The 14,443-nt window shown below is 37.8% G+C and overlaps 1 protein-coding gene across 1 annotated transcript in view; it reads left to right on the top strand.

Annotated features, from left to right (window-relative positions):
* Positions 1 to 14,443, top strand: part of SPTA1 (spectrin alpha, erythrocytic 1) — a 70,190-nt gene that overhangs the window by 47,474 nt on the left and 8,273 nt on the right. The window contains exons 37-44 of the mRNA XM_088834961.1: positions 3,797 to 3,917; positions 5,792 to 5,913; positions 6,477 to 6,609; positions 7,118 to 7,216; positions 7,941 to 8,103; positions 8,942 to 9,018; positions 11,635 to 11,844; positions 13,662 to 13,958. Of these exons, the coding sequence (XP_088691087.1) occupies positions 3,797 to 3,917; positions 5,792 to 5,913; positions 6,477 to 6,609; positions 7,118 to 7,216; positions 7,941 to 8,103; positions 8,942 to 9,018; positions 11,635 to 11,844; positions 13,662 to 13,958 (1,222 nt within the window). The remainder of the gene's footprint in view (positions 1 to 3,796; positions 3,918 to 5,791; positions 5,914 to 6,476; positions 6,610 to 7,117; positions 7,217 to 7,940; positions 8,104 to 8,941; positions 9,019 to 11,634; positions 11,845 to 13,661; positions 13,959 to 14,443) is intronic.

The following is a 14,443-nucleotide window of genomic DNA, read 5'->3' as shown; positions in this document are numbered from 1 at the left end:
CCAAACTTGTTCTTACTTGATGCTGAAATGAAATAAGTAAAATTAACATTGGTTTTATTTTCATCAATTTTTTTCACTCTGTGTGCACAGGAGACAGACATGGAGGGAGTGAGGAGAAGTTCACATACATTCTGGGCAGAAAATTAAGGAGCTGTATATGTGTGTTTTTTGGACTTCCCATAGTTCAAATGGTAAAGAATCTGCCTGCGATGCAGGAAACCAGGGTTTGATCCCTGGGTCGGGAAGATCTTCTGGAGAAGGAAACGGCAACCCACTCCAGTATTTTTGCCTGGAGAATTCCATGGACAGAGGAGCCTGGCAGGCTACAGTCCATGGGATTGCAAACAGTAGGACATGACTGAGTGACTAACACATATATGTTTGTTTTTAAATAGTTCATATGTATTAAGTCCTCTGTCCATGAGATTCTCCAGACAAGAATGCTGGAGTATGCTGTTTCCTCTTGCAGGGTATCTTCCTGACCCAGGGATCGAACACATGTCTCTTATGTCTCCTGCATTGGCAGGTGGTTTCTTTACCACTATGGCCACCTGGGAAACCAGATAGTTCATAGAATGTGTAATACCCATTCTGAATTAGATAACTGAACATTTACAGCTTACTGGACTGATCATTATCGTGATTCTTTCTGTATCTTATGTATCTGATATGTGACTGAACTTGACACTGGCAGAAAATGTTATATAGTACCTGTGCTTTGTGCTTAGTCATGAAAGACTCTTTATGACCCCATGAACTGTAGCCCACCAGGCTCCTCTGCCCATGGGGTTTCTCCAGGTAAGAATACGGGAGTGGATTGCCATGCCCTCCACAGGGGATCTTCCTAACCCAGGGATCGAATCCAGGTGTCCCGCATTGCAGGTGGATTCTTTACCATCTGAGCCACCAGGGAAGCCCAAGAATACTGGAGTGGATAGCCTATCCTTTCTCCAGGGGATTTTCCCAACCCAGGGATCGAACGGAGGTCTCTGGCATTGCAGGCAGATTCTTTACTGACTGAGCCACCAGAGAAGCCTAGACAGCACTTGCTTTGGTATTATTGCTGATTCTTCAGTTCATTTCAGTTCAGTCCCTCAGTCATGTCTGACTCCTTGCAACCCCATGGACCACAGCATGCCATGCCTCCCTGTCCATCACCAACTCCCAGAATTTACTCAAACTCATGTCCACTGAGTCGGCGATGCCTTTCAACCATCTCATCTTCTGTCGTCCCCTTTTTCTCCTGCCTTCAATCTTTCCCAGCAACAGGGTCTTTTCAAATGAGTCTGCTTTTCTCATCAGGTGGCCAAACTATTGGAGTTTCAGCTTCAAGATCAGTCCTTCCAATGAATATTCAGGACTGATTTCCTTTAGGATGGACTGGTTGGATCATCTTGCAGTCCAAGGGACTCTTAAGAGTCTTCTCCAATGCCACAGTTCAAAAGCATCAATTCTTTGGCACTCAGCTTTCTTTATAGTCCAAATCTCATATCCATACATGACCACTGGAAAAACCATAGCCTTGACTATATGGATCTTTGAAGGCAAAGTAATATCTCTGCTTTTTAATATGCTGTCTAGGTTGGTCATAACTTTCCTTCCAAGAAGTAAGTGTCTTTTAATTTAATGGCTGCAGTCACCATCTGCAGTGATTTTGGAGCCCCCCAAAATAAAGTCTGCCACTGATTCCCCATCTATTTACTATGAAGTGATGGGACCAGATGCCATGATCTTAGTTTTCGGAATGTTGAGCTTTAAGCCAAATTTTTCACTCTCCTCTTTCACTTTCATCAAGAGGCTCTTTAGTTCTTCTTCACTTTCTGCCATAAGGGTGGTGTCATCTGGATATCTGAGGTTATTGATATTTCTCCCAGCAATCTTGATTCCAGCTTGTGCTTCATCCAACCCAGTGTTTCTCATGATGTATTCTGCATATAAATTAACTAAACAGGGTGATGATATACAGCCTTGATGTACTCCTTTTCTTATCTGGAACCAGTCTGTTGTTCCATGTTCAGTTCTAACTGTTGCTTCCTGACCTGCATACAGATTTCTAAAGAGGAAGGTCAGGAGGTCTAGTATTCCCATCTCTTTCAGATTTATCCGCAGTTTATTGTGATCCACACAGTCAAAGGCTTTGGGATAGTCAATAACGCAGAAATAAATGTTTTTCTGGAACTCTCTAGCTTTTTTGATGATCCAGCGGATGTTGGCCATTGATCTCTGGTTCCTCTGTCTTTTCTAAAATTAGTTTGAACATCTGGAAGTTCATTGTTCATGTATTTCTGAAGCCTGGCTTGGAGAATTTTGAGCATTACTTTACTAGCGTGTGCAATGAGTGCAATTGTGCAATAGTTTGAACATTCTTTGGCATTGCCTTTCTTTGGGATTGGAATGAAGACTGACCTTTTCCAGTCCTGTGGCCACTGCTGAGTTTTCCAAATTTGCTGGCATATTGAGTGCAGCACTTTTACAGCATCATCTCTTAGGATTTGAAATAGCTCGACAGGAATTCCATCACCTCCACTAGCTTTGTTCATAGTGATGCTTCCTAAGGCCCACTTGACTTCACATTCCAGGATGTCTGGCTCTAGGTGAGTGATCACACCATCATGATTATCTGGGTCATGAATATCTTTTTTGTACAGTTCTTCTGTGTATTCCTGCCACCTCTTCTTAATCTCTTCTGCTTCTGTTAGGTCCATACCATTTCTGTCCTTTATTGAGCCCATCTTTGCATGAAATGTTCCCTTGGTATCTCTAATTTTCTTGAAGAGATCTCTAGTATTTCCCATTCTATTTTTTCCCTATATTTCTTTGCACTGATCTTGCTAATTCTACTTTTTGTAAAAATAAAGGTTGAAAAATCTTACCAAATCAAATAATTTGTCTTATTTCTACCCTGCCTCATGGTTCCTTTTCTATAAAATCTCTGATTCTTGTTCATTATCAGTGAATCAGAGGAAAGGAATGTGCTTCAAGCAGGACATTTTTTCAACCTTTTTGGAAATAGTAAGATATTGTAAAACAACTATATCCCAATAAAAGAAATAGTAAGATATTTTCTACCTAGTTTTTCACTGTGCTTCAAGGTGATGTTCAAACATTTTATACTCAGATCCAATCCAATTGCCATGACTCCTGTAATATCAGTTTTTATGTCTATTTTACCTGAATTAATTATTGATATGGGCTTCCCCTGAAGCTCAGTGATAAAAGAATCCACCTGCCAATGCAGGGAGTTGCTGGAGACCCCTGTTCAATTCCTGGGTCTGGAATATCCCCTAGAGAAGGAAATGGCAACCCACTCTAGTATTGTTGCCCTGAGAATCCCATGCACAGAGGAGCCTAGCAGGCTACAGTCCTTAGGGTAGCAAAGAGTTGGGCACGCCTGAGCAGGCATGCATACCATATACATAATTATTGACATTAATAGAAGATCATATAAGCACATATGTTTGTACATATGTAGTGTGTGTGTGTGTGTGTGTGTGTGTAATTTTCAAATTTTTTGAAAGAGAAACAACAATGAGTTCTTGAGAAAAAAGAAGATAGACATATAGACAGGCAAAGCAATGAATAAGGCTGTTCCAGTATGTTATTTTAATTTGTGTTGGTCTAAGTCCAATGTTTTGCTGAAAGGCTCTGCCACCTATTAATTTTGTGATTACTGACACCAGAGTGTTCCAGAATTTACCCCCACCATACCCCCAGCCAAACACATATGCTTAGAAAACCATCTTTTTAGGATGTCCTCAGATGACTAAAGTCTAAAAGTTTTCTTCCTTGGTCTCAGGGAGAAGTTGGTACGAGTGAGATCCCACGACTATGGGAGGGATCTGCAGGGGGTTCAGAATTTGCTGAAGAAGCACAGACGCCTAGAAGGGGAGCTGGTGGCACATGAGCCTGCCATCCAGGTAGGAATATGAAACCTGAAAAGACAGAGATAATAGTAGCACTTCATGTTATGGATAAATATTAGGTTGGTTCAAAGGATTTATGGTTTCAGATCCTGAGTTTTAAATCATTATAATTAGCCTCAAACACATCTTTATTTATCAAAATAGGAAACATTACAATCAACACATTTTTTCCAGTGAGAAATAAGTTTGTATATTCCTGTTGCATAAAAATCCATGCTTCGGAATTCAGTGAACTCTTGGAAAGCATTTTCTGCCTCCTGTTGGTTGTGAAGCATTCTCCCTGCAAAAAGTTGTTAAGGTTCTTGAAGGAGTGGTAGGTAGTCAGTTGGTAAAACGTCAGGTAGATATAGCAGATATAATTGGGCTACAAAAGCAAAACTTTGTAGCCCATTTCATCCAACTTTTGAAGTGTTGGTTGTGTGACATGTGGTTGGGCGTTGTTGAGGAGAAGAATCGGGCCTTTTCTGTTGACCAGTGCCAGTTGCAGGCATTGCTGTTTTTGGTGCATCTCATTGATTTGTTGAGCATATTTCTCAGATGTAATGGTTTCACTGAGATTCAGAAACTGTAATGGATCAGAGCAGTAGCAGACTACCAAACAGTGACCATGACTTTTTTTTGGTGCAAATATGGCTTTGGGAAGTGCTTTGGAGCTTCTTCTCAGTTCAACCACAGAGCTGGTCATTGTTGGTTGTCATATAAAATCCACTTTTCATCACACATCACAATCCATTTGAGAAATAGTTTGTTGTTGCTGCATAGAATAAGAGAAGATGACACTTCAAAATAACTTTGTTTTTTTTTTGATTTGCAGCCAGCTCATGAGGCACTTGCTTATCGAGCTTTTTCACGTTTACAATTTGCTTCAAATTTCAAATGACCATAGAATGGTCAACATTGGATTCTTGGGCAACTTCTTGTGTAGTAAGAGGATCAACTTCCATGATCCTTTCAGTTGGTCATTGTCAACTTCTGATGGCCAGCCACCGTGCTCCTCATCTTCAAGGCTCTAGTCTCCTTTGTAAAACTACTTTAACTGCCATTGCACTATATGTTCATTAGCAGTTCCTGGGCCAAATGCGTTGTTCATGTTGCAAGTTGTCTGCTGATTTTTGACCCATTTTGAACTTGAATAAGAAAACTGCTCAAGTTTGCTTTTTGTCTAACTTAATTTCCATAGTCTAAAATACATGTAAAATAAATAGCAAGTAATACTTTATTAGCAAAAATCATAAAGCAAAAATTGTGCATTAAAATGATGTATAACTTAACTACATTTATTTAAGAATGTATTCCAATATCAAATGGCAAAGTTCAACAATGCAAAACAGAAATTACTTTTTGCACTGACCTAATAGGTTGAGGCTACAAAATGTGAAGGCAGAGTGCCAAGGTCACATAGACAGTTGGCTGTAGAGTTCACAAGCATTCTCCACCATATTGTGCCTTCTATGAATAGAAGAATCTGTGTAGAAACCCATGTCTTCCCTGGAAGGAGCACCTTTGACAGTCCAGGGCACAGTTGTTGACAATTAGGATGCAGGTTGGGACATCTGGAAAAGTTGTTCCTGAGCTGAGCCATGTGGAAAGAGTGTTGGCTTGGCAGCAGGGTCACCCTGTGACCATCAGTCAGATCCTGGAAAGTAGTCTAGTGCAAATGCCAAGGTATTTGAATCCTTGATGAAGTTTAGCATGTTAGATCTTACTGTAGCTTTCTTCATTCTCCCAGGAATGTCAGGACTGCCTTGAGTACATCCAGTTTATAAATGAGCTGGAGGGTAGGAAGGGCTAGATACTTTGCTAGAAAACTGTGGATAAATGGGGAGATGTTGTGGGGAAATATGACATGGAGGATATGTGTTGTTCAGAATGTGCTGGATATGGCAGAAAGGCTGGGAGACAAGGCGGCCGTGGGGCGAGAGGAGATCCAGGACAGGCTTGATCAGTTTGTTCAACACTGGGACCAGCTCAAAGAGTTGACCAAGGCTCGGTGAGTTGGGGATAGGAGGCCAAATTCTCTTGTTGGATTGAAGGTATTGGGTAGGTATTGAGAAGATACCTAAGTGCCTGCTCAGCATCTCTCCCTAGCTACCAATCTCTTCTAGCTTCTAAGTCCCTGCTTAAATGCCAAAAATGTCAAAATGTCAAAAATGCCAAAAAATTTCAAATGCCAAAAATGTCAAAAGCTTCCTTATGTACCCCAGGAAGAAATGACACCGTTTCTATGTCTCTGACACTCTCTCTAGGTTTGCTTACAATTGCTTGCAGCTGTCTTTTATCATTGTTGCCCTACTACATATGTTGTCCTTTATACCACATTATCTCCCACGTGTCTGTTTTACTTTCTGCCTCTCCCCAGTTTTAACATTATGTGCAGCGCTTAGTAATAAAAGAATGGAGTATTTTTCTCCCTTACACCCCTACAGCCAAAATCTTAAAGTCTTATAAGATTGTGCCACCTTGCTACACTTCCACCGCTCATTAGTTTGCTTTTGTGTGTGTGTGTGTGTGTGTGTTTTCTTATTTGGGGTGGGGATTACTTTCCTGTTACAGAGGGATTCAGTTGGGAGAATCCCTAGAATACTTGGAATTCATGGAGAATGCTGAGGAGGAGGAAGCTTGGATCAGTGAAAAGGAAGCTTTGGTTGCCCAAGGGGATTCAGGAGACACTTTGGCTGCTACTCAGGTGAGGAACTGGCAGAATGGATCAGTTTTCTTCTGTTTAATTGAATCTTTTCTTAAGTAGTCAGAATTTTTGCCTGTAAAATTAGAATCTTTCTTCTGGTGGAAGAAGAAACTTTCAGGTTCTTAGCATATGATGTTCTTGATACTAAATATTTTTCTGCTAGATGGAATGTTTCCAAGAACTACTATACATACATTTCAACATGGAGAAATCCTTTTGAATTAGTTTGATCAATACTCACTCCCAAATCCAGAAGTCTCAAGTCGCATGGTTAGTTATAAACAATGTCACATGTATTCCTTTGGCTCTTTGGGAAGACTGCCTTTCTGGGAAGTGAGGTATTTGGGAAGAGAAATTTACTGGAGTTATGCAGGAATAAATGAACACTCATGTACTCTGCCAACTTAGTTGAATCATTGCTGGTGAATGGCATCAAAAGGAATCAGAATGTGAGTGGGATAGATGGTTAATTTGGGAAGTTTTGATTCTCACTGACTCATTCACACAGAGCTTACAAAAGAAACTCGAAGCTTTGGAGAATGACTTTGCTGTCCATGAGATTCGAGTGCAAAATGTGTGTGCTCAAGGAGAAGACATCCTGAGTAAGGTGAGATACTCCAGGGATTCCAGGTCATAAAAAGGATCTTCAAAAGGGGATTGGCCTAAATATAGAATTATGAACATTGCTAAAATCATGCACAACCTTGGTAATCTCTTCTAAGCTGCCTTTTTGTTATTGTTTCAGCAAACAATTATCTATTTAATTATTGCTGTTTTCTGGAAGCTTTTTCTCAAGGTCTTATAGGTATATGTATATGTTTTAGATATTTAAAAATCACCTATTGACTCATACTCTATGCAGAATATAACATTTAAAAATATTTTACACATGACTTGCTTTGGTCACAGAGTACTGTAAGAATGTGAAGAAATTTCTTTGACTTCTAGAGATGAGAACCCCACTAAAATCTCTTTGTAATTTGAGAATCACTCTTGTTTAAATGCTAGTTTTAACAGAACCTCAATAATCTAAAAGCTGTACAGAGAATTCTAAACAGATGATTCTGTACCTTTGAAATGCTTATGCCAACTAAGAAGACCACGCTTACATGGACAAACAAGAGACTGTCCAAATGCTGGACAATAGCATCGGGTAATAGATATTCTATTATAGATGAATAATAGAATAATTTCACTGGACCTAGAAGAGAGTAGCTATATATTTGGAATGAGAGATGAGAGGTTTTTAATAGTGCAAAGGATTTCACTTTTCTGGCTCTGGACATTCATCAATATATCTATCTCTCCTCCTTTCAACCTCGGGGATACAGGAGGAAACTCAACATAAAGAGAAGATTTCTAACAAGATACAGGCTCTAAATGAAAAGATTCCTTCTCTGGCCAAGTCACTGGCTGTTTGGAAGTCACAGCTGGAAGATGATCATGACTTTCAGCAGTTCAACTGGAAGGCTGATGTGGTTGAGGCCTGGATAGGTATGATGTGTGAGGACCAGAGGCTTCCCAGGTGGCGCTAGTGGTAAACAGTGCACCTGCCAATGCAGGAGACCTAAGAGATGTGTGTTTGATCCCTGGGGTGGGAAGATCCCCTGGAAGAGAGCATGGCAGCCCACTTCAGTGTTCTTGCCTGAAGAGTCCCATGAACAGAGGAGTCTGGCAGTCTACATTCCATAGAGTCGCAAAGAGTCAGATACGACTGAAATGACTTAGCATGCACTCATTTGAGGAAGATCGCCTCTGGGTTTGAGGAAATGCTGATAATTCAATTTATTGAATGGATCGCAGGGCTCTGTTGCTCACCATGGGAAGAAAGATGCCCTCTTTATCACCCACTCCTATCCTGTCTGAACACAATTACAATTAAAGTCATATGTGTGCAAAAATACCCATGTATACATACACACAAACTTATAGAGACATATGCTGAGAGAATAACTAAGTACTATAATCCCAGAGAACATCTTTTTTTGGAAATTGGTGACTTCCATGTAATATTCAGAAAGAGTCATGGCAAACATTCTAGAAAATAAACTCTGTGTTTGATTTACTTATAATTTATGTCTAAGCTGAAGATTTCCATTGTTCAATGAAACATCAAGAAGTTCTCTTGGTTCTAGCTCTGTTTCAGTCAGCTTATCCTGTATACATATAGAAAAATAGTTTACTGGCTCCCACTCCCATATTCTAATGAATCACCTGCTTGGAGAGTCAAGAGGCTCTCCTGTGGCCAATAGTAAATATGCCTTTCTTCTTTGCCAAGCCTGATATAAAACCAATTCTCTTTCTCTTCTTATGAATTACCTTTGTTCTTCAGCTGAGAAAGAAATGAGCTTGAAGACCAATAGCAACGATACAGACCTTGCTGCCCTCTCCACTCTCCTGGCAAAACAGGTGAGAACAGGGTTACCTTGTTCATAAATGCCCATGATGTCCAAGACCCACATCACACAGAAGCTTCACACATAGGGTTATTTCATTCCCAAATGTTGTGGTTTTATTATCTGTAGGACCTGTAAAATTGTTCCCTTTGTGATAGAGATAATTTGCTAGTTCTTTTTCCTTCATCAGTCTTGCCAGTACATGATCATTTTTATTAGAGAACCAACTTTTGACCACTTAATTTTTCTCTATTTTATCTTTGCACTATATTCCATTAATATTTTTTTATCTTTATAATTTTTTAACTTTCTTTGAGATTACTTGGTTAAAAATAATAAGATAGATATTGATGTTGTTAAATACTTAGCCATTTTTCTTTTCTAGTATATTGATTTGAGAATATACATTTTCCTCTAAGTAAATCCTTAGCTGCATCTCACAGATTTCATGTTATTTTTATCATCATCTAATTAAAAATATTCTGTTATTTCTTGCATAATTTCTTAATTGATTCACTATTCTGTAGTGCATTGTTCATTTCTAAACACTTTGGAATTTTCTAATTATCTTTTTTTGACATTTATATCCAGTTTATTCAACTTTATTTTAAAAACACACTCTATGTTATTTTAGAAGGTTGCTTTATATCCAACAAATGACCTGTTTTGGTAAATATACTTTGTCCAATTGAAAAGAATGTGATTTTGCAATGATTTGTATTACCTGTCAGAGTCTGTTGCTCATGTTTTTTTTTTAAATATTTTAGTTTTATATATTTTAAAGCTAGGTTAAAAGTTGTGTTGACATTTAGAATTATGAAATCATTTTGATGAATTCTTTTCATTATGAAAAGTTTCTCTCTAACACAGCTTTTTAAACACTTCTTAAAGTGTTTTCACTTATCAGTGTACTTCACCAATTTTCTTTTGCTTACTGTTTGCGATGTACATCTATGTCCATTTCTTTCAAACACATTTCTATGTCTTTATAGCTTTTGCTGTTTATTCTGTACATTCATAAATTGCAACATGATTATCACTAGCATTAACTAACACTTTCATTGTGTGACATAATTATCATTTTTTTAAGGTAAGAACATCTAAGACTTGTAAGACTTATGTACTTTAAAGTACATGAAATAGGAATATTAACTATAATTACCATGCTGTCCATTAGATCTCCAGAACTTGTTAATCTTATAAATAGAAGTTTTTGCCCTTTCACTAATTATTCCCCATTGACAGGCAGTTTGTTTCCAGATCTTGACTATTGTGAATAATGCTGCAATGAACATAGAAGTGCAGAGTGTCAATATGTCTTAGATATGTCTTTTATAAATATCACATAGTTGAGTGTTGATTTATTAGCTACTTTGATGATTTTCATGGAGTAGTGAATCCATTTACATTTAAAGTAATTAATTCATGAGTTTTTATTTAAAGCTATAATTTAATACCTCTCTCCCATCTCATGCCCTATCCAACCCCTACTTTTCTTGGTAATGATTCAAGACATGATTTCAATTTTTCTGAAGACTAGCCATTTTTCAGTTTGTTCTTAAATGTAGAATCTTTAGAGACTTCAACTAAACCTCTTTCACTAAGTCTGCTCCTACTTGCTCCTACTTTATGTGTCCTGATCTCAGCACTGTGTGACTGTAGAAAATTCTTAGATTTTAGATTCTTTAGATTGTTTAGACTTTAGATTCTTAGCTACTGTTTTCTACTTGACTTCTACAACTTGTATTTGGGAATCTGTAAATGCCCTAAGGGGGACATACAAGGAGATTATTGAACCTCCTTTTCTGCAGCTCCCTTTTCATGGTTTCCTCAGATAGTGGATGCTTTAGCTTCCTAGAATTCTAGTTTCTGTCCTTTTAGTTCTAATGTGATGATCAAAAGCTGCTTTCTCTGCAGCTTTACCCTGTACATTTTATACTTCAAAGGAAAAAGTGACAGAGAGTATTACTCTTATTTTGCTACTATTCCCTTCTCCCTGTAATTTTGATCCCTCAAGTTATAGCTATTTGAGTTGCATCCTGATCCCTTTCAAATAGCTGATTTTTTGTGCTTTTATCCAGTGTGTTTTTATCCAATTTAAAAATTGTTCTCAAAAGGAGGATTGGTCAAATACACACCACCCTGTTAAAATGAAGTGGAACATCCTGAATGTTGTGATTTTTATATCATTTACACATTAACACACACACTGTCACTTGTAAAAGGTCTTTTGTTAGTTTGCATACTTTCACAATTTCTAATAGTGCACTTCTGTTAATACTAATTAGAATGCAAAATCTAATAAGTGATATAAAAGAGTCTTAGAAAGTGAGCCTTAAGAAGGATTTAATTTTGATTTGGAAGATTTGAAATATCATATCATGCTCCAGATCTCCCTTAATATTAATTTTGCACCTAATCTAAAAGTTCAGTTTTAAAACACTGGAATTTAACCATAATTCCAACTGCACATGTTTACAAAAATCTCTAAGTCAAATTTCCTTTTTGGAAAAATTGTCCACTACTCTAAACTCTTGCATAAACCCAATCTGGTGGAACCCAGGTGTGAGTGACCCCTTGAAATCTGCATTATTTTTCTGTTCACACCTTTTCTATGGGTCTTTCTCAGGACACACTGCATGCCAGTCTACAGAGCTTCCAGCAAGAGAGACTGTCTGAGATAACTGACCTGAAGGATCAACTTGTGGCTGCTGAGCACAGCCAGACCAAAGCCATTGAGGAGCGCCATGCTGCCCTGTTGAGGCGCTGGGAACAGCTGCTGGAAGCCTCTGAAGTCCATAGACAAGAATTGCTAGATAAACGACGGCCCCTATTGGAGGTAAAAAAAAAAATGATGAGACATCATCTGACCTTGAATGTCTATATCCAGAAATAGATACTAGAAACCATGTTTAAATACTGTAGACAATTGAGTGAGTATATTGCAAAGAATCAGGAAAACACTCTTAAAATCATTTTTAGATTGATTTTTTTTTTGACTGATTGATCAGTTATGCAGCTGACTTATAATGAAAGTCAGACACATATATTGGAAACAAGTGGGTGAGACAAGGACTAGAAGATCTTAATTTAAGGCAGAACTAATACTGGCATACAGGAGTCAAGATTGCTCTTGTGTTTATTCCTAACTCAAATAAAAGGAATATTAGACAACTAAAATTTGTGTTCTCATCTTTCCTAGCTGGGGGACCTTCTATATGTTGCTTAACATCTCTGAACCTTGATTTCTCTATTTAGAAAATAGGGTAATAACACCATCATATCTTGTTCTATGTTATTACTATCAAAAGAGATAATGGACCTGAAAATACATAAACCACTATGTTGTATATGGATATAGTTATTAAAATGTTTTTACTTTTGGTGACTGCTAAGATATTGGATGTTGATGATAAAATTATTAACAATAAAAGGAAGTCAAGATGGTCAGTGAAAATACTGAGTCCTTCTAGACCATAAGATATTGTACCTGACAACAAGCAACAAGTTGAAGTAGAGAATTAGAGGAATCAGGAAACACACAAATAAAAGTTAGACTCTTAACTTTAACTGTACTGAGGGATACGAACCTACAGAAGCTAATCTCAAGTGCAAAATTAAAGCAATTAATGGACAACCGCCTATTATCTTATTTTATGATTATAAAATCTCTGTAAAATATTCAGTTGATACATCATATTATGAAAATATATGACATTATTTATAGGTCTTCATGTCCTTCCAGGGTAGGGGCAGTAATAGTTTTTTCTGTGTTGGTCTATTTTGGTGTATAGATTTCTGAAATGAATACAGTGACAACATAATGGTATACAATACCTTTGCAATCTCCCTTCCATTTGGGTCAGTTTTTTCCTCTTAACCCATTTTGAAATGAAAACTGATTCTCATATCTGTATAACAAAATCTCTTTGAAAGTACAATCGGCTGACACAAAATATATGATATGTTTCAAATCTAAAACTTTTTATTACCTTCTGTTTGGAAAAGTCCATACCATTTCTCTTATTTAGAAATTCACAGTCCTTCAGAATACTCCAGAGAGTATTGCAAGGCTAAAGATATAGGTTGGAGGGTAAGAAATGGATTTAAGCAGGGAATTTAGGCATGAGATGAGCTCTGAACAAGGTTTAGAGGAAGGTAGGAAGACAACTCAGTATACACAAATAAATATCAAAGCAGTGAGGGCTGCAGATCACAGAAGAGAAAGAAGAAATGCCTGTCCTACAAATGAATTTTTAATCTAATCATCCATCCATTCATTCACTTAAACTTAATTCATGCATGTTATACTGTGTGCCAATTAATCATGGAACACAGACATCAGAACAAGAAACCATGAAATCTTATCATTGAAAACTACCCTTGTCATTTTGGGAATATTACAGCTGAAATAATCCTAGATGTTATCCAACTTCATTTGTAAGTGTTGGAAGAAAAGAGAAAATGCTTGGATCAGGGCTTATACATTGAACTCACATGTCCACCCATCTGATTGCATGGTCTCCATTGGTTTTAGTTCTGCTCTGTTAGAGTGTTGGTCCTGAAAATATTTGAAGACAGTCATTTTTTTATCCTGTTTTCTTTTCTGCTGACGAACTTTATTGGAAAAGATGGAATTGTCTTTTTTCTTTATAGGCTGAGGTTCTATTCATGGAATTTGCACACAAGGCCTCAGCTTTCAACAACTGGTGTGAGAAGGCTGAGGAGGACCTGTCAGAGCCCGTGCGCTGTGTCTCCCTGGATGCAATTCGGCAGCTGCAGAAGGACCATGAGGGCTTCTTGGCCTCCTTGACAAAGGCCCGAGGAGACTTCAATGATTTGCGAGAGTTAGACCAGCAGATTAAGGCCTTAAATGTGCCCTCCAGCCCCTATACCTGGTTAACAGTGGAGGTGCTAGAGAGAGTCTGGGAACACCTATTTGATACCATCAAGGTAGTTTGGGGCAGAGAAGATACTTCCTTTAGCTATAATGAACATGATCATTTGATTTATTTTCTGGATTTGGGGACTTTGAGAGAGAAAGAAACACTGTTAATAATTATATTGGGACAGCAGTCATGAACTGAGTCAACCTAAGAAAAAAATTGGAAATACATTCATGATAGGCAAAGCCCTATGCCCTATAGTTTAGACAGTCTCAAGTGTCTGAGTGTTGATGGATGATTCAGAGAAGCAAACATAAGCTCCAGAAGATGGCTCTAAAAATGTGTTATGAAAACTTCATGAGGCTTGTATATCTTTGCAGTCTATATGCTCAAAAGCATTTTCTATTTTATACAAACTTCCAGAAGTGCCTTTAAAATGTGCTTGTGTGTAATTTTTGTCTGTCTATAGTAATGCTTATTACTGAAGTTATGGAAAATACACGTTTGCAAAGAAAAATTTCACTATAAACTCACCACTTTTAGATGGAAACT

Source organism: Moschus berezovskii, chromosome 4, assembly GCF_049115385.1.
Source record: "Moschus berezovskii isolate FMDL1 chromosome 4, NW_MosBer_1.0, whole genome shotgun sequence".
NCBI classification, from domain to species: Eukaryota; Metazoa; Chordata; class Mammalia; order Artiodactyla; family Moschidae; genus Moschus; species Moschus berezovskii.
Note: the sequence above shows the minus strand (reverse complement) of the source record. Positions and strands in the feature narration are given on the sequence as shown.